The sequence below is a fragment of the Mirounga angustirostris genome, unplaced genomic scaffold (genome assembly GCF_029215605.1).
Source record: "Mirounga angustirostris isolate CCGP_5_RB_7025 unplaced genomic scaffold, mMirAng1.0.hap1 SCAF_3, whole genome shotgun sequence".
Classification (NCBI taxonomy): domain Eukaryota; kingdom Metazoa; phylum Chordata; class Mammalia; order Carnivora; family Phocidae; genus Mirounga; species Mirounga angustirostris.
In genome coordinates, this window is record NW_026991711.1 from 188,304,680 (window position 1) to 188,323,376 (window position 18,697).

The window sequence follows — 18,697 nt, forward strand, 5'->3', positions numbered from 1 at the left end:
TTGCTGCCCTATACCGTGGATTGACAAACTATGGCCTGTGGGACTATAAATAAAGTTTTTATGAGTAAATTTTATTGGAACATAGCCACACCCATTTGTTTCTGTATTATCTGGCTGCTTTCATACTACAGTGGCACAGTTGAGTAGTTAAAGCAGAGGCCGGCCATCTGGCTTTAAAAAGCTTACATATTTACTCTGGTTTTCTGCAGAGAAAAGTTTTTTGGCCCCTGCCCTAAACCATGGGCTTCCAAAGTCATTTCAGTATGTCATTGGCCCAGTCTATCAGTAGCACTATACACATTTTTTCATTGGTACTCTGAAGTTTTGTTTGATCAGCCCAGGTTTTATACAGAATTTGAAGTGAAGTAACTTTAGTAGAGGACAGTTACCAGTCCCATGCTGAAACAGTAGCTTTACCTAATTGTTACCCTGCAGGCATTATGAGAGCTTAGAGTCCTTCCCTTAGTCATCTGAAATGCTTTTAAACCGAGGAGTGGAGGTCTAAGTAGGCACACTGCCTTTTTCGTACCATCTATCACAATTTTTTCTGGCAAAGGGAATATAAGACCCTTAAGTAACTCTGGTAACCCTGAGCTAGAAGCTGTAATATGAATAGAAGCTGCTACTGTGTTTCTCTGCATGTAACATTACATTCATTGTGGAACTTAGGGAGGTAAGGAGCTCTGTCCAGAATACCTGAGAATCAAAATTTAGAGTGATTGCATTCCATCAGTGTGTTAACTCTGAACCATACAGAAACTAATTTAGTGATGCTTTATTCTGTTTACTAAGATCATTTTTATTATGATGTAAAACATAAATGTTCAATCAGAGTTGGATGAAATGAACAGATTTACTGATACTTGGGAACTTGGTGAAGATGGAAGAATGTTGAAAATTGTGATAGAGGGGCGCCTGGGTGGCTCAATTGTTAAGCGTCTGCCTTCGGCTCAGGTCATGATCCCAGGGTCCTGGGATCGAGCCCCGCATCGAGCTCCCTGCTCGGCGGGAAGCCTGCTTCTCCCTCTCCCACTCCCCCTGCTTGTGTTCCTGCTCTCTCTCTCTCTGTCAAATAAATAAATAAAATCTTAAAAAAAAAAAAAAAAGAAAATTGTGATAGAGACAGACCATGAATGACCATACACATGGACTTTTTAAGGTAGGTCTGTGGAATCATTAGGTCTTAGCTTCTCTCTATATTTAGAATAAAGATGTGTGTTATATAATCACTGAAGCAATTTAAAAACATGTGATAGATTTAATGGAGGAGTAAATAGTTTCTAGGAATAAAACAATAGTCTCTACTCAAATGTTACTGCTTTCTATATATAATACCTTCTCCTTATTTCCTGTTCTCCTCTGCTTAATTTTTTCTTAATGGTCTATATCCAAGTAGAATATGGCAACTATTTTACTCACTTTTATATCCCATCCTCCAGCTCCCACTAGACTGTGAGCTCCACCGAGGGCAGGTACTTTGGTCTCAATTTTTGTACAGTTTGTTCACTGCTGTATCTCCAGTGCCTGCATTATAGTAGGTACTCAATAAATATTTGTTCAGTGAGTGAATGAGTTGTTGGAAAGTAAAGCTCATTTTAATGTTTTGCTATTATAAATATGTGTATACATCCTTGAACAGTTTTGTTGGTATTGCTGAGTATTTATTTTGGAATAATTCCTTGGAAGTGGAATTATTAAATCAAAAATTGCAGTTTTAAGGCTTTGGATGATGTATGGATAGATTGACCACCAGAAGGGTTGTGTGAATTTAATTCGCATCCCCTGCCTGTTTATTTCACCCTTGATAAAACACTAAGTACTACCTTAAGAAAAAAATTTTTTTTTGTTTTAAATGTGGTAGATTTAGGTTTTTTGGATTTTTTTTTTTTTTTTTTTTGGAATTTTTTGTTTTCGGCAACAAAGTAATTCATGCTTATTCTATTTTTTTTTTAAAAGATTTTATTTTTTATTTAATTGATAGAGGCAGCGAGAGAGGGAACACAAGGAGGTGGGGTGGGAGAGGGAGAGAGAAGCAGGCTTCCTGCGGAGCAGGGAGTCCAATGCGGGGCTCAATCTCAGGACCCTGGGATCATGACCTGAGCCGAAGGCAGTCGCTTAACCAACTGAGCCACCCAGGTGCCCCAATTCATGCTTATTCTAGAAAACCTTGGTGAAAATGGTAGTACAAAAGAAAAAGAAAATATCTAAGTTATCCTTAATCCTACCATCCAAATAATCATTGTGAACATTTTGGTTTGTATCCTCCTATTTTTTTTTTTCCTGCAAATATTTGTATGTATACTTAAAGACATTTTATTTATTTATTTTTTAAAAAAGATTTTTATTTATTTATTTGACAGAGAGAGAGATAGCGAGAGCAGGAACACAAGCAGGGGGAGTGGGAGAGGGAGAAGCAGGCTTCCTGCCGAGCAGGGAGCCCGATGTGGGGCTCGATCCCAGGACCCTGGGATCATGACCCGAGCAGAAGGCAGACGCTTAACGACTGAGCCACCCAGGCGCCCTACTTAAAGACATTTTAAAAAAAACCAAAATAACAAATTCATTACTGTTTTATTTGGGGATTTTTTTTTTTTTTTTTACTTTGAGGATTGTAAATAGATACATGTAGATGATAAAGGAATTTATCATACAGGAAATAATTGCAGATAGTTACCTGGCTTTATGGGGAAGGAGCCAAGGAATCTCCTTTAGGTTTTCTTCTGCCTCATCTCCGTGGTCGTAAGGAGGTTTTCCCTGGTCTTTCCATGCAAGAAAGTGAGGCACTTGTTTCCCCCAAAGCACTTTGTTTATACCTGTGTGAAAATAGTTACATCTTTGTGTTGTGTCTCTGTGTTTACCTTACTCAGAAAAGAACATAAGGCACTGTATTTCTCAATTTTGGTAAGCCCACTGTTTACCCTAGTGTACTGAACATAGGCACTTAGTAAATGTTGGACAAAGGCATTCAAGTCTCATGGGGGTGGGGAGAAATGAGGGCAAAGAAGGAAAACCTGACATTGTTGGGTTAGGTATCATCTTTGTGGGCTTGTGGGGAAAATGAGAGAAGTTTTGGAGAATGGGATGCATTAATCATCCCAGTTTTCAGAAAGAGTGAAAGACATCAGTGCGGTCTGAAGGGATAAGTAATTTGGTATTATCCAGGGGTGTATTTTATTTATTTTTAAAAATATTTTTATTTGAGAGAGAGTGAGAGAAAGAGCGAGCGCACGCGCACGTGAGCAGGGGCAGATGGAGAGGGAGAAGCAGACTCCCTTGCTGCAGGGAGCCCGACATAGGGCTTGATCCCAGGACCCTGGGATCATGACCTGAGCCAAAGGCAGATGCTTAACCTACTGAGCCACCAGGTGCCCCCCAGGGTGTATTTTAGAAGAGAATATTAAGATTTGTTTAGAAAACATTTCTCACGTACCTCCTACATTCTGTGTCTTGTGTTAGGTGCTGAGGCAACAAGGTTGAAAGGACATGGTACCTACTTTTGAATTATGTGGTGGGGAAGCTGACACTAAATAGTTTCACTATAATGTCAACATGTAAAGGAAGTGTAGTGAAGTATAGGATATTCAGCTGCTTATTTGATGCCTATAAACATCTCATCCTTCATACTTATCTGAAACTGAGCTTGAGTTTTACTGTTTTAAATTTTTTCTTTTATTTAATCTTAAATACCACAGTGTGCCCATTTGTTCAGTCCCAAAATCTTTGAGTTACCCTGGTTATTTCTTCTACTTCTGTATCTCTACATCTAGTCGATCACAGTGCCTTGTCAGTTTCATCTCCAACATCTCTCTTTTTTTTTTTTCCAACATATCTCTTGAATCTGTTCATTTCTCTCCACCTGCATTGCTGTCACCCTAGTATAAGTCACCACCATCTCTGACATAAACGATTGATTGCAAGAGTGGCCTGATGTTTTCTGACTTCCATTCTTCTCATTGTTCAGCAGGCAGAGCAATCTTAAGATATAAATTGGGTCAAGTTTTTCTCCAGAATCCTTCAATAGCTGTATGTCTATTTGTAGACCGTTTATTAGCTTTTTCTTCCACTAGCCAGTTAGTTCCATGAGGGCTGAGCAGGTACTTGTGTCTAGCCAGGGTCTTGAAGATTTCTCTCTCTCTTCCTTTCTCCTTTGCATTCTCTTTCCAACTCCTCATTCTCTTCATTCTGACTCATCTATTCCTTCTCCTCCTTCCACTTAACCTCTCTTTTCCCCCAGTAGTCTTCCCCTCCCCGCAAGTGAAAATGGTTTGAAAAAATAAAATTTTCCTGATAACAGGAAGGGCATGTGTAAAGACAAGGGGGTGGGAAACAGCAAGTTTAAGAGAGGAATTCTGAGACATCTTTACTGTGAAGTGTGGGAGAGATGAGCTTGGAGGCAGCCTTTCTATGTTAAGAAGTTCTGGATTTTATTTGATCGTTGTGTGCCAATGAACAATTGTTAATCAGGGAACATTTTATTCAGGTTTGCATTTGAAATATATTTGTAGCAGTGTGGAGGATGAATGATGACTAGTTGTATCACTTAGGATGCTGTTGTAGCAGTCCAGGTAAGAAAAGTGTGGATAATAATAATGGGTTAGTTGATCCACAGGATGACTTGAGAGATTCAGGATCTAAAACTGGTATGATGTGGTAATTGGGTATGGGAGATGGTAGAAGGTGAGGAGTAAAGGATGATTCCCAGATTCTTAACCCAGTGGTTGAGTAGTGTCTTTATCTGCCTTAAGGTGATGAAGGGGGTTGGGATGAATAAACTGATGAGTACGCTTTGGGGCATTTTAAAGCTAAAGCTGAGAGGCTCTAAGTGATTGTATATAGAAGCCTTAAACTCTAGGGAAGAGGTTAGAGTGGAGTTGAGAATCAGGAGCTTACCCAGAAATGTTTTTTGACTCCTACAGCTTCACACATCTACACTGACACTCCAAATTGCTTTCATAAGCTGAAGTTTGGATTTGGGACAATAAGTGAAGATTTTGGGGTATCATGGGGTTTTAGAAGGTCCTCTAATGCTACCCGTCAGTTACTACTACTCATATTAGAACTGGGCCTCTTGTGTTAAACAGATCTCAGTATGACCAGAAAGAAGAAGGTGACGAAGATAGGAAATTGTCCCTTGGATTTGTGTGAGGTTATTGATGAACTTTACTGGAGCAGTGGAGTTGTAGGGGAGAAGCCAGATTATGCCAGTGTGTTTTTTTGTTTCTTTTTTGCACTGGGTTTTGAAGTGCCCGGAAGTATGGATGTGGAGATGTTTCTGAAATGAAGAGGAAAGATGAGGATGCTGCATTAAAGGGGTTTTAAATCACTGTTAGATATATTTAGAGACTGAGGGGAAAGCAGATAGGGAGGGATTAAATTTCTAGAAGAGAGGGTTGTATGGAGCAAGATCCAAGAGAGGTTAAAGATCACTGGTGGGTTTTTAGGGAGGGGTATTACCCAGGTATGTTTTTAGCTTTTACGAATATCTGTAGGTGGAGAGGGACTTGGAACAGGATTTGCCAATTATTGAGTAGAGCACAATTCCCCTTACTCAGGCTACTTTCTTAGTTTGCCTTGGTTGGTCTGTTCTCTTCACAGTAGCTGGAGGAATCTCTTGAGAATTCACTCTAGTTATGTTTTTCTTTCTTTCTTTCTTTCTTTCTTTCTTTCTGTCTGTCTGTCTGTCTGTCTGTCTTTCCTTCCTTCCTTCCTTCCTTTTCTTCCTTCCTTCCTTTTCTTTCTTTCTTTCTTTCTTTCTTCCTTTCTTTCTTTCTCTCTCTCTTTCTTTCTTTCTTTCTTTCAGATTTTATTTATCTATTTGAGACAGAATGAGAGACAGCATGAGAGGAAGGAGGGTCAGAGGGAGAAGCAGACTCCCTGCCGAGCAGGGAGCCCGATGCAGGACTCGATCCCAGGACTCCAGGATCATGACCTGAGCCGAAGGCAGTCGCCTAACCAACTGAGCCACCCAGGCGCCCCTCTAGTTATGTTATTCTTAATAGATCTGGTGCTTATAAGAAATACTCAGTCCTCAACATTGGACATTCAGTCCTTGGGCAGTGGGAGTAGGGTCCATTGGAAGGGAACCAGAGTGGTGAGTGGATTTGAAACCTTGTGAGGAGCAGATAAAGAAATTAGTAATGTTGAGCCAGGAGAAGGAAAGTCTCTAAAGAGACATTGTGACTATTTGCCAGTATTGGAATGATTTTCACTTGGAAGAGCAATCTAGATGTGCCCTCTAGTGGTAGGAACTATTGACAAGCATATTGGTTTAGTATAAGAAAGATACTTTAACATAGTTTCTTTTTTTTAAAAAAAATTATTTTAGAGAGTGCGTGAGTGGAGGGGGCAAAGGGAGAGGGAGAACAAGAACTTTAAGCAGACACTCTGCTGAGCATGGAGCCCAATGTGGGGCTCTGTTGCATGACCCTGAGATCATGACCTGAGCTGAAATCAAGAGTTGGACACTCAATCTGTTGAGCCACTCAGGCACCCCTAAAATAATTTCTAATAAAATACATATTTTAAGATTAATGTTTGGCAAGGGGTGCCTGGATGGCTCAGTTGGTTAAGCAACTGCCTTTGGCTTGGGTCATGATCCCGGAGTCCCTGGATCAAGTCACACGTCCGGCTCCCCGCTCAGTGGGGAATCTGCTTCTCCCTCTGACCCTACTCCCTCTTGTGCTCTCTCTCTCTCTCTCAAACAAATAAAATGAAACTTAAAAAAAAAAAATTAAAAGATTAATGTTTGGGAAAATAAACCTTGCTTATTTTATTTATTTATTTATTTACTATTTATTTGAGAGCGAGCACAGGCAGAGGGAGAAGCAGGCTCCCCACTGAGCAAGGAGCCCGACTTGGGACTCAATCCCAGGACCCTGGGATCATGACCTGAGCCGAAGGCAGACGCTTCACCAACTGAGCCACTCAGGAATCCCAAACCTTGCCTATTTTAAATAAAATTTTGGGTTTTGATCTTTTTAGTCATGAAAACCTAGGTTTGAGTCTTTGTTTTGCTGGCTGTGAGTGTGGGCAAGTTGTTTAACCCTCGTCTGTTATTAGGGTTGTTGTGAAGCTGAAATTAAATGAAATGAGGTAATTCATGTGTAAAATTCCCAGCCTCAGTTCTAAGTGGGTATTCTACTTTTTCAGGAAAATGCCCAACTTTACATGAATTTGATGGAAAGCAGTTTCCTGGAAGGTCCTTCAGCAGTGGCTGGATTACTTTTTCATGTGTATATTGTTTTCTTACCTGGTTGTTCCAACCTGTCTTACAGGAGTTGGACTAAATGACCTCTAAGTCTAAGAATAATTGGAAAGAAAACAAAAGACCAGCCTAATAGCAATAAGCACTCCTAGCACCCTGATTGTGCTTTTAATATGCATTAAAGAGAATCAGGCTCCCTGGAGAAATGGTTGATTCTAGGTCTGAGGCAAGAAATAATACAAGCTATGCCTGGAACATATTGACATACCAGATAGAAAAAAAGCTGTTAAAGACTGCTAGGGTTGTGTCAGAAGGATTTAGGAGCCAACCTGAAGAGTCTCCCACTGGTCAAAGAGACAATTTGAGGGGTACCTGGCTGGCTCAGTCAGTGGAACATGTGACTCTTGATCTCAGGGTTGTGAATTCAAGCCACTCATTAGGTGTGCAGCCTACTTAAAAGGTGAGGATTTGAATATTGTTAATAATAATTATGGTGAAATACCTTAATTAAAAATAATTTGTTGGGGCGCCTGGGTGGCTCAGTCATTAAGCATCTGCCTTCGGCTCAGGTCATGATCCCAGGGTCCTGGGATCGAGCCCCGCATCGGGCTCCCTGCTCAGCAGGAGGCCTGCTGCTCCCTCTCCCACTCCCCCTGCTTGTGTTCCCTCTCTCACTGTGTCTCTGTCAAATAAATAAAATCTTAAAAAAAAAATTTGTTACCATTGGAAGATGCTAGTGAATCAAGTCCCTAATTTGAAAACTAAAAGAATCAAGATCACATAAAAAACCAATGATGTATTGTATGGTGACTAACATAACATTAAAAAAAAAAAAAAATCAAGACCTTTTTTTTCCCTTTCCTATATGAACCATACTATTGGGTAACAATACCAAATAGTGTAAGAGAGAAGTTTCTCCTTGTAGAAATACTCGAGCTAGTAAAGAAGGAATGATAGAATAAAGTCACTTTGTAACCTTAGTGAATGAACTTAGGGACCTACGCATTGGTATTGGTCATTAAGGACTGCTAGACTCAAAAAACCAACCAGGCAGTATGTGCTTCCTGATGGCATAACACACCACTACATGGAAGAAGTCTTTTCAAAGCTGATCAGGTCTTTACATCCTGTCACCAATGTACATGAAATGCAGAGAACAGAGAAACGTGTTAAGCTATATCACAGAGATGAAAATCAGCAAAGTCCAGACTAGAAAAAATTCTTTTGGAGAGAACATCCTGAAGTATTTACTGATGAAAAACTTCCCTTCAAAAATTTCCCGCAAAAATTGTGAAAACAGTTTCCTTCAAAAAATCTTTGAAAGCATATGATTTCCTTCAAAATAGTATCAGAGGAGGGTTAGATGGAGTGGTAGAAGGAGCAGGGTTGATTTGGGGTCTGGGTGAGTATGGTATGTGGGAGTTTGTTATGTAATTCTTGGTACTCTTATATATGTTCAAAATTGTCCATAAATAAAATGTTAAAGTAAGTAGAAAGAGAAGATAGAAACATTGAAAAAATACCGTAACAGTCTTGAGTTTATTAATACATCCCCCTCCTTTATTTTTGGTATTATATTGTACATGTAAACACATTTTTATATTTATGCATGTATAACTTTTGAATAACATGCAAGAAATGTTCTGCTTTCCTTCATATTTTTTTAAAGATCATTCCCCAAAGATCATTCTTTGAAGTGGTGGTTCCATTGTAATCCCACAGATACTGCTTGAAAGTTTCCATTGTTTTACATCCTTACCAACAACTGGTATTCCAGATTTATTAATTGGTATTGTCAGATTTATTAATTCTTAAAAGCTCATGAACTGAGCTTTTTTATTAGATCATTCTCTTTTTTGCTTATGTGAATAAAGCTTAGCAATTTGGGGAATATATTTTAATGCTTCTTTTGAATTTTCCTTTAGGCTAAGCTACTGAAGTACCTTGGTCCCCTTTACCCTTGATACTTAATTACTTTATAGAACTTCAAGCAGTCCTCAGATAATGAGCTACTGCTGATAGTAGTTTTGCTACTTGCTGTTTGACACAGCTTCAGTGGGATCTTATTTTTGCCATTTTTTGCTGAGGTTCACCCAACTTTTTTTTTTCTCTAAATGAAAGAATCTTATAAATGTTCCTCCTTCCCCAGTTCCATTCCTCTTGGAGTATATTTTTATTTTTTCCTAGAAGTAAATATGGCTTAAAATTTTTTTTCTTGTATTTTAACTCTTCACTGCATTTTCAAATTCAATATACTGATCATTAATTGCTTTCAGTAAAAATGAACCATGAAATACTATAGGCATATAAAAGTATAAAATTGTAACAAACATTTTTATACAGCATGGTTGAGAAAATAAGTCATTGCAGGTATAATTAAAACAGCCTTTATACAATCTCCTTCCTTTTGCAGATAGAACCTTCTCTTGAATTTTGTTTTTGTCTGTTCATGTTTGTTTTTATACTTTTGCTACATTTTATATGTGTTCTTTTTTTTTTTTTAAAGATTTTATTTATTTGAGAGAGAGAATGAGAGACAGCATGAGAGGGAGGAGGGTCAGAGGGAGAAGCAGACTCCCTGCTGAGCAGGGAGCCTGATGCGGGACTTGATCCCAGGACTCCAGGATCATGACCTGAGCCGAAGGCAGTTGCTTAACCAACTGAGCCACCCAGGCACCCCTACATTTTATATGTGTTCTTAAACAGTATAAATTTATTTGCAGGTTTACATGTATATCTTTTTTATAAGCTTCTATGTTTCCCTTTTTCTTTTATATAAGCATACTTTCTTATTTAACAAATATTGAGGTTCTGTTAAATGTTAGCAGATCATTCTTTGAAGTGGTGGTTCCATTGTAATCCCACAGATACTACTTGAAAGTTTCCATTGTTTTACATCCTTACCAACAACTGGTATTCCAGATTTATTAATTGGTATTGTCAGATTTATTAATTCTTATTAATCTAATAGGTATCAGGTGATATTTCACCTTTGTTTTAATCATGTTTAATCCTTTTATGATTTTGAAAAAGTGTCCCCTCTTTACCCCCAGACTTCTCAGGGACATGCCATGATAACCTTTTACGTAAGGAGTTGTCACATGGTCGTCTAGTTATTTTTCAATGAACTGCTCTGGTTATGTTAAAGCTAAAATCTTGGATACCTTGAGAAAATGGGATTTCTTTCTGTTCCTTTAAAGAACTAAAATGAACACTTTCATAGTGTATAAAAATAAAAGTTCTTAGTGCCAGAATATTTGACACTTCAATTTTATATTTTATGTCTCTCCTATTCTAGGCTCCGAGCTCTGTCCAGTGGTGGGAGTGTCACGTCCCCTCCTCTTTCTCCAGCTTTGCCGAAGTATAAATTAGCAGACTATCGTTATGGTCGAGAAGAAATGTTAGCACTTTTCCTTAAAGATAACAAGGTAAGAGAAAAGTAAATAGTTGAGAATTATGAGTGTGATTTCAGGGTATGTACAATGATGTATTGATAGGTGAAGTACCCATGGTTTTTGTCTTTTTTCCTGCTTTGAAACCTGCAGTCATTGACAGAGCATCTTCTAAGTGTAAGGAGCTCCGTATTTTTTAGAGAAGACCTAAGATTTTGTTACAGGAGTAGAAAGCTTTATGGAAACAGGAACATTCAGCACTTACTACTTTAATTTCCTCTTAATGCCTCCTTCATGTCTATTTCTATCCCAATTTGATGGCTGAGAATGGAAGACTCTTTGTTGCACCTTTTACTCTTCAGTTAGAAGTTAGAAGAGGAGCTTTCTCTTCTTCATTCCCTTTTTTTATTAAATATATACAATTTTTAGTTGAGAATATCTTAAAATATATCATATTTGTGTCATTTATAAATGATCAAAACCCAAACAGTGTAAAGTACACTTACTGTCTGACTAGTGAGAGGTATTTTGTATTTTTAAAATATACCTTGTTTTTACTTTTATTAATGGATTGGGGATCTCAAATTTTAATGATAGTTGCTAAGGACAGATAAAATTGTTTATGAAACTCTCTTTAGTACCTTGTGCCTTTAGTTAAACGTGAGGATTTAATCTTCCACTCTGTACTCTGGAATACCAGAGTTAGTGCTGTATATCAAATCTGAAAGTGGTGGTCTGATGGGAGGAAGAGGAAGGTGCCTGGGGTTTTTAATATTTGACCCTCTCAGAGTATGTAAGTACTACTAAAGGTAATTGTGGTTGAATAAGCTTTACTCCATGTTTATAATAATCACCAAGATATAGACTAAAGAGTGTTTTTTCTTGGTTTATAATTTTTGTAATTGGAGGGATAGCATTAATTTCATGGTCATGTATTTGGTCATACAGATACCTTCAGACCTGCTGGATAAAGAATTTCTGCCTATCCTACAGGAGGAGCCCCTGCCTCCGTTGGCTCTTGTACCCTTTACAGAAGAAGAACAGGTTTGTGCCTATCTTTGAGCCTTGGTCAAACCCTTGTTCCTTTCCACCAAGTCATGAAAATAGGAAGTTACTACTTAGGCCCTAAGGCCCTCCATCCCCACAGGTCTGCTTTCTTCTTTCTGTTTACTTGAAAGTGTGGGTGCCTGTCTTGAGTTGATGAGAATCTGCTTTAGTTCTGAAGCTTTTTGAGTATTATATAAAGGTAAGGAAATGTGTCTAGGTTCTTTAAGGACAATGGGAACCATCCCTTATAATTTATTTGAGTAGATAGGTATTTTTGGGAGGTAGGGCCTTTTTAGAAAAATTGGTTTTTCAGAAGTAATTGGTAACCTGAATTCTCACCATGCATTTTTTTTTTTTTTAAGATTTTATTTATTTGACAGAGAAAGAGAGCACAAGCAGTGGGGGAGCGGCAGGCAGAGGGAGAGGGAGAAGCAGGCTCCCTGTTCAGCAGGGAGCCCAATGTGGGCTTGATCCCAGAACCCTGGGATCATGACCTGAGCCAAAGGCAGTTGCTTAACCAACTAAGACACCCAGGCGCCCCCATTTTTTTTTTTAATTTAAATTGAATTAACATATGATGTATTACTAGTTTCAGAGGTAGAGTTCAGTGATTCATTAGTCGTATATAATACCCAGTGCTCCTTACATCATGTGCCCTCCTTAATATCCATCACCCAGTTACTCCATCCCCCCCCACCCCCAAGCAACCCTCAGTTTGTTTCCTGTGATAAAGAGTCTCATGGTTTGTTTCCCTCTCTGATTTGGTCTTGTTTTATTTTTCCCTCTCGTCCCCTATGATCCTGTTTTGTTTCTTAAATTCCACATATGAGTGAGATCATATGATAATTGTCTTTCTCTGATTAACTTATTTTGGTTAGCACAATACACTCTAGTTCCCCATCCACGTCGTTGCAAATGCAAGATTTTTTTTTTTTTGATGGCTGAGTAGTATTCCATTGTGTATGTGTGTGTGTATATATATATATATATATACGCATACATATACCACACCTTCTTCATCCATCTATTGATGGACGTCTGGGCTCTTTCCATACTTTGTCTATTGTGGACTTTGCTGCTATAAACGTTGGGGTGCAGGTGCCCCTTCTGATCACTACATTTGGATCTTTGAAGTAAATACCCAGTAGTGCAATTGCTGGGTCATAGGGTAGCTCTATTTTCAGTTTTTTGAGGAACCTCCATACTGTTTTCCAGAGTGTCTGGACCAGCTTGCATTCCCACCAACAGTGAAGGAGGGTTCCCCTTTTTCTGCATCCCTGCCAACATCTGTCGTTTTCCTGACTTGTTCATTTTAGCCATCCTGACTGGTGTAAGGTGGTATCTCACAGAGGTTTTGATTTGGATTTCCCTGATGCCGAGTGATGTTGAGCACTTTTTCATGTGTCTGTTGGCCATTTGGATGTGGTCTTTGCAGAAATGTCTGTTCATGTCCTCTGCCCATTTCTTGACTGGATTATTTGTTCTTTGGGTGTTGAGTTTGCCCAGTTCTTTATAGATTTTGGATACTAGCCCTTTACCTGATAAGTCATTTGCAAATATCTTCTCCCATCTGTCGGTTGTCTTTTGGTTTTGTCGACTGTTTCCTTTGCTCTGCAAAAGCTTTTTGTCTTGACGAAGTCCCAATAGTTCATTTTTGCCTTTGTTTCCCTTGCCTTTGGAGACCTGTCTAGCAAGAAGTTGCTGTGGTCAAGGTCAAAGAGGTTGCTGCCTGTGTTCTCCTCTAAGATTTTGATGGATTCCTGTCTCACATTTAGGTCTTTCATCCATTTTGAGTCTATTTTTGTGTATGGTGTAAGGAAGTGGTCCAGTTTCATTCTTCCGCATGTGGCTGTCCAATTGTCTCAACACCATTTGTTGAAGAGACCGTCTTTTTTCTGTTGGATATGCTTTTCCTGCTTTGTTGAAGATTAGTTGACCATAGATTTGAGGGTCCATTTCTGGGTTCTCTATTCTGTTCCATTGATCTCTGTGTCTTTTTTTGTGCCAGTACCGTACTGTCTTGATGATTACAGCTTTGTAGTAGAGATTGAAGTCCGAAATTGTGATGCTACCAGTTTTGGTTTTCTTTTTCAGTATTCCTTTTGCTATTCGGGGTCTTTTCTGGTTCCATACATAATTTTAGGATTATTTGTTCAAGTTCTGTGAAAAAAGTTGATGGTATTTTGATAGGGATTGCATTAAATGTGTAGATTATTTTAGGTAGCATAGACATTTTCACAATATTTGTCTTCCAATCCATGAGCATGGAACGTTTTTCCATTTGTGTCTTCCTCAATTTCTTTCATGAGTATTCTGTAGTTTTCTGAGTACAAATCCTTTACCTCTTTGGTTAGGTTTACTCCTAAGTATCTTACGGTTTTTGGTGCAATTGTAAATGGGATCGACCCCTTAATTTCTCTTTCTTCTGTCTTGTTGTTGTATAGAAATGCAACTGATTTCTGCACATTGATTTTATATCCTGCCACTTTGCAGAACTCCTGTACGAGCTCTAGCAATTTTGGGGTGGAGTTTCCGAGTTTTCCACCTAAGAGTTTCATGTCATCTGCGAAGAGTGAGAGTTTGATGACTTCTTTGCCGATTCAGATGCCTTTTATTTCTTTTTGTTGTCTTGATTGTTGAGGCTAGGACTTCTATACTATTTTTTTTTTTTTTAAGATTTTATTTATTTATTTGGCAGAGAGAGAGACAGCTAGAGAGGGAACACAAGCGGGGGAGGGGGAGAGGGAGAAGCAGGCTTCCGGCCGAGCAGGGAGCCCGATGTGGGGCTCAATCCCAGGACCGTGAGATCATGACCTGAGCTGAAGGCAGATGCTCAACGACTGAGCCACCCAGGCGCCCCACTTCTATACTATGTTGAACAGCAGTGGCGATAGTGGACATCCCTGCCATGTTCCTGACCTTAGAGGAAAAGCTCTCAGTTTTTCCTCATTGAGAATGATACTTGCTGTGGGCTTTTCATATGTGGCTTTTATGATACTGAGTTATGTTCCCTCTATCCCTACACTGTTTTCATCAAGAAAGGATGCTGTACTTTGTCAAATGCTTTTTCTGCATTTATTGAGATGATCATATGGTTCTTGTCCTTTCTTTTAGTAATGTAGTTTATCACACTGATTTGCGGATATTGAACTACCCTCGCAGCCCAGGAATAAATCTCACTTGGTCGTGCTTACCAATGCATTCTACCACTAAGGGAAAAAAAATACAGATCTTCAGCTCAAAATATGTTTAAAAATGTGCTCTTCTGTCACCAATTTTTGTTTATCATATTGTGAGAAAGTTAGATTTTCAGCTGGGAGGTAGATTTTGTGTTGTCTTTATTTATGGTGTGCTCTTTCCAAAGATAAATAGGAGTTTCTGATTTCAAGGAACTTATGGTAATTGTAGTAAGATGGAAAAATAAGAACTTTGTTGGAATGTTGGAATGCCACTTTTTTGATTCATTTATTTTTTTAAAGATTTACTTATTTATTTATTTTAGAGAGAGTGTACGTGCATGAGAGTGGGGAGGGGCAGAAGGAGAGGGAGAGAATCCCAAGCAGACTCTGTGCTGAGCATGGAGCTTGGCGTGGGGCTCCATCCTGTGACTGTGAGATCATGATCTGAGCTGTTACCAAGAGTTAGATGCTCAACCGACTGAGCCACTAGGCGCCCGTGGAATGCCGTTTTAAATGAAGAATCATCATTGCTTGTTGTTTTTTAAAACGGTTTTCTTGAGACATAATTCATGTCATAAAATTCACTCTTTTAAAGTATACAGTTTGGTGGGTTGTATAACCATGAGTTGTATAACCGTCACAACTGTCTAATTCTAGAACATTTCATCACTACTTTTTGTGAAAACCCTCTTGCCATATTTTGCATGAGGAAGTCACTCTATTAAGAAAGAGACGCTTATTAGAAGATCTCTATTACAACTATGTTAAGGTCTAAGAAAGGTGTGATATTAATCTCTTGTGATTTTCATCGCCATAGTGTCATAAACAGTTTTTGTTTTGTTTATGATTTCTTCTGAACCAGGCCAGTTGTGTCTTTATTCATGAAACTCAGTATCATCTAGGATCATCAGCAGATATTTTCATTGCCAGAGGTATTTACTGGTATAAAAAGCATACAAGAAAGAGAGGGCGCTGCCTCCAGTGATGGCTGAAAAGTCCCTTTTCATAATTTGCCAATTTCCTTTTCAAATAGATTTGACGTATGGCAATGTTTTGGTTTAAATTTTCTTAAAAATATTTTTACTATGAAGTCTTTCAAATAGACAGGTATAGAGAATGTTATTACCAATCACAGTATATTTATAATTGAGACATATAAATCTTAAAATTACTACGTATTTATGAGTTTTTTTGTTTTAAGAAATAAGATTTCTCATATTGTAGGTGTACCCTTCCCTTCTTTCCTTCCCAGAGATTACTTTGAATTGTATTATTTTTCTCATTCATGTTTAATATTTTCATTACATGTTTGTGTATCCATATGCCTTAAAAGTTTCATTTTATAGGGTTATCAATTTTTTAAAAGATTTTATTTTATCATTGTTATTTTTTAAAGATTTCATTTTTTTGAGTCATCTTTATATCTGGTGTGGGACTCGAGCCTACAACCCTGGGATCAAGAGTCACATGCTCTACTGGCTGAGCCAGGCACGTGCCCCTAAAGATTTTATTTTATTATTTTTTTATTTTTTAAAGAATTTATTTGACAGAAACATAGAGAGGGAACACAAGCAGGGGGAGCTGAAGGGGGAGAAGCAGGCTTCCCACCGAGCAGGGAGCCCAATGTGGGGCTCGATCCCAGGACCCTGGGATCATAACCTGAGCTGAAGGCAGACGCCTAACAACTGAGCCACCCAGGCGCCCCTAAAGATTTTATTTTTAAGTAACTCTACACACAACATGAGGCTTGAATCTACAACCCTGAGATGGAGAGTCACTTGCTGAGCCATCCATGTGCCCTTATAGGGTTATGAATATTATATTGAAGATGGCATACTGTAGTTTTTATTCTGTAGCTTGCTTTTTTCTTTCAATAATGATTTTTATTTTTTATTTTATTTTTTTTAAAGATTTATTTATTTGTCAGAGAGAATGAGAGAGAAAGCATGTGCGTGCACATGCAGGGGGAGCGGCAGGCCGAGGGAGAAGCAGGTTCCCTGCTGAGCAAGGAGCCTGATGTGGGACTCGATCCCAGGACCCTGGGATCATGACCTGAGCCGAAGGCAGATGCTTAACGACTGAGCCACCCAGGCGCCCCAAGATTTTATTTATTTTAGAGCGAGAATGTGCAAGTGTGGGGAGGGGTAGAAGGAGAGGGAGAGAGAATTTTGAGCAGACCCCACACTGAGCCCGACATGGGGCTTGATCCCAGGATGCTGAGATCACAACCTGAGCTAAAACCAAGAGATAGAGGCTCAATCAACTGAGTCACCCAGGCACCTGGTTCTTTGTGTTTTTTTAAATGCACAGATATGGGTAATGTAATGTGGGTATTGCTACATTTGTTTCTATAGTGACTTAAGCCATTTTGCGCTCTTACCAGCCACTCTCAGAGGTCTTATTTTTATGCAACCCTCCAGCTCTTGGTTTTTACAGTTTGACCAAAACAGTGGTGGCGATAGTTGTTTTTTTGTATTTCACTAGTCACTGGCAGCTTGAGCACCTTTTCATATCCTTATTGCCATTATGGTTTTTGATTTCCTTATGTCCTTTGTCCATTGTTTTACTGGATTGATTGACTTTCATGTTGATTTTATAATTTCTCTATATTTTCCTTAACATCAATAAAATCTTATTATTATTTTTAATGAAAGGTACTCAGGGGCACCTGGGTCATGCAGTTGTTTAAGTGGCTCTTTATTTTGGTTCAGGTTGTCATGATCTCAGGGTCCTGGGATCGAGCTCTGCATTGGGCTCCACACTCAGTGTGGAGTCCGCTTGAGATTCTCTCTCCCTCTCCCTCTGCTCCTCCCACTTATGCTCTCTCTCTCTCAAATAAAATTTTTTTAAAGACTTTATTTATCTGACAGAGCACAAACAGGCAGAGCGGCAGGCAGAAGCAGGCTCCCCACTGAGCAGAGAGCTGGACGTGGGGCTTGATCCCAAGGTCCTGGGATTATGACCTGAGCTGAAGGCAGACGCTTAACCATCTGAGCCACCCAGGCGAACCGCAAATAAATATATCTTTAAAATAAATAAAAATACTTGTATTTATTGTAGGAAATACAGAAAGATGTATAGGAGAGAATCTCACCCATAAACTCACCATGTAGAGATAATTACTTGTTAACGTTTAGTATGTTTTATTGCAGTCTGTTTCCCTTGTGTATCTCTAGTTGTGAAAATACAGTAATACAGACTGAATCCAGTAGCAAATTAAAAAGATTATACACCGTGACCAACTGGGATTTATCCCCAGAATGCAAGGGTTGTGCAACATAAGAAAATCATTGTAATAAACCACTTAATAGAGTGAAGAAAAAACCACTTTAGCATCTCAGTTGACACAGAAAAAGTATTTGACAAAATTTGTCACCTTTCTTGATAAAACTCAGTGAACTGAGACCTCACGGACCTCAGTGAACTGAGAACTCAGGGACCTTCATCAATATGATTAAGGGCATTTATGAAAAGCCCACAGCTAAGATTATTCTCAGTTGTGGAAGACTGAAAGCTTTTCCCCCAAAATTGGGAACAAGACAAGAGGTTACCTGCTTTGACTACTGATAATCCAACGTTGTGTTCAAAGTTCTAGCCAGAGCAGTTAGACGAGAAAAAGACATAAAAGGCATCCAAATAGGAAGAGAAGTAAAATTATGTCTATTTTCAGGTGACATGATCCTATGTATAGAAAATCCTAAATATAAAATCCCACACACAAAAAATAATTAGCACTGGTAGATGAATTCAGCACAGTTGTAGGATACAGCATCAGCACCCCAAAATCAATTGTATTTCTGTATGCTAGCAATAATAGTCCTCAAAGGGAATCAAGAAAACAGTTTCATTTACAATAGCATCAAAAATAATAAATT

At 38.8% G+C, this 18,697-nt stretch overlaps 1 protein-coding gene and 1 long non-coding RNA gene across 11 annotated transcripts in view; both read left to right on the forward strand.

Moving 5' to 3' along the window:
• The window catches only part of GIGYF2 (GRB10 interacting GYF protein 2), a 149,658-nt gene that overhangs the window by 29,604 nt on the left and 101,357 nt on the right, over positions 1-18,697 (forward strand). For all 10 annotated transcript variants that reach the window (XR_008505561.2, XR_010410348.1, XM_064587258.1 and 7 more), the window contains 2 exons: positions 10,503-10,632; positions 11,545-11,640. Coding sequence is in view for 8 of the 10 variants with exons in the window: in XM_064587258.1 (XP_064443328.1) it covers positions 10,503-10,632; positions 11,545-11,640 (226 nt within the window). In the remaining 2 variants the exon portion in view is untranslated. The remainder of the gene's footprint in view (positions 1-10,502; positions 10,633-11,544; positions 11,641-18,697) is intronic.
• On the forward strand, positions 11,650-13,492 carry LOC135363927 (uncharacterized). Its single transcript, XR_010410349.1, has 2 exons — positions 11,650-11,842; positions 11,925-13,492. It is a non-coding gene; the product is annotated as an uncharacterized LOC135363927 (long non-coding RNA).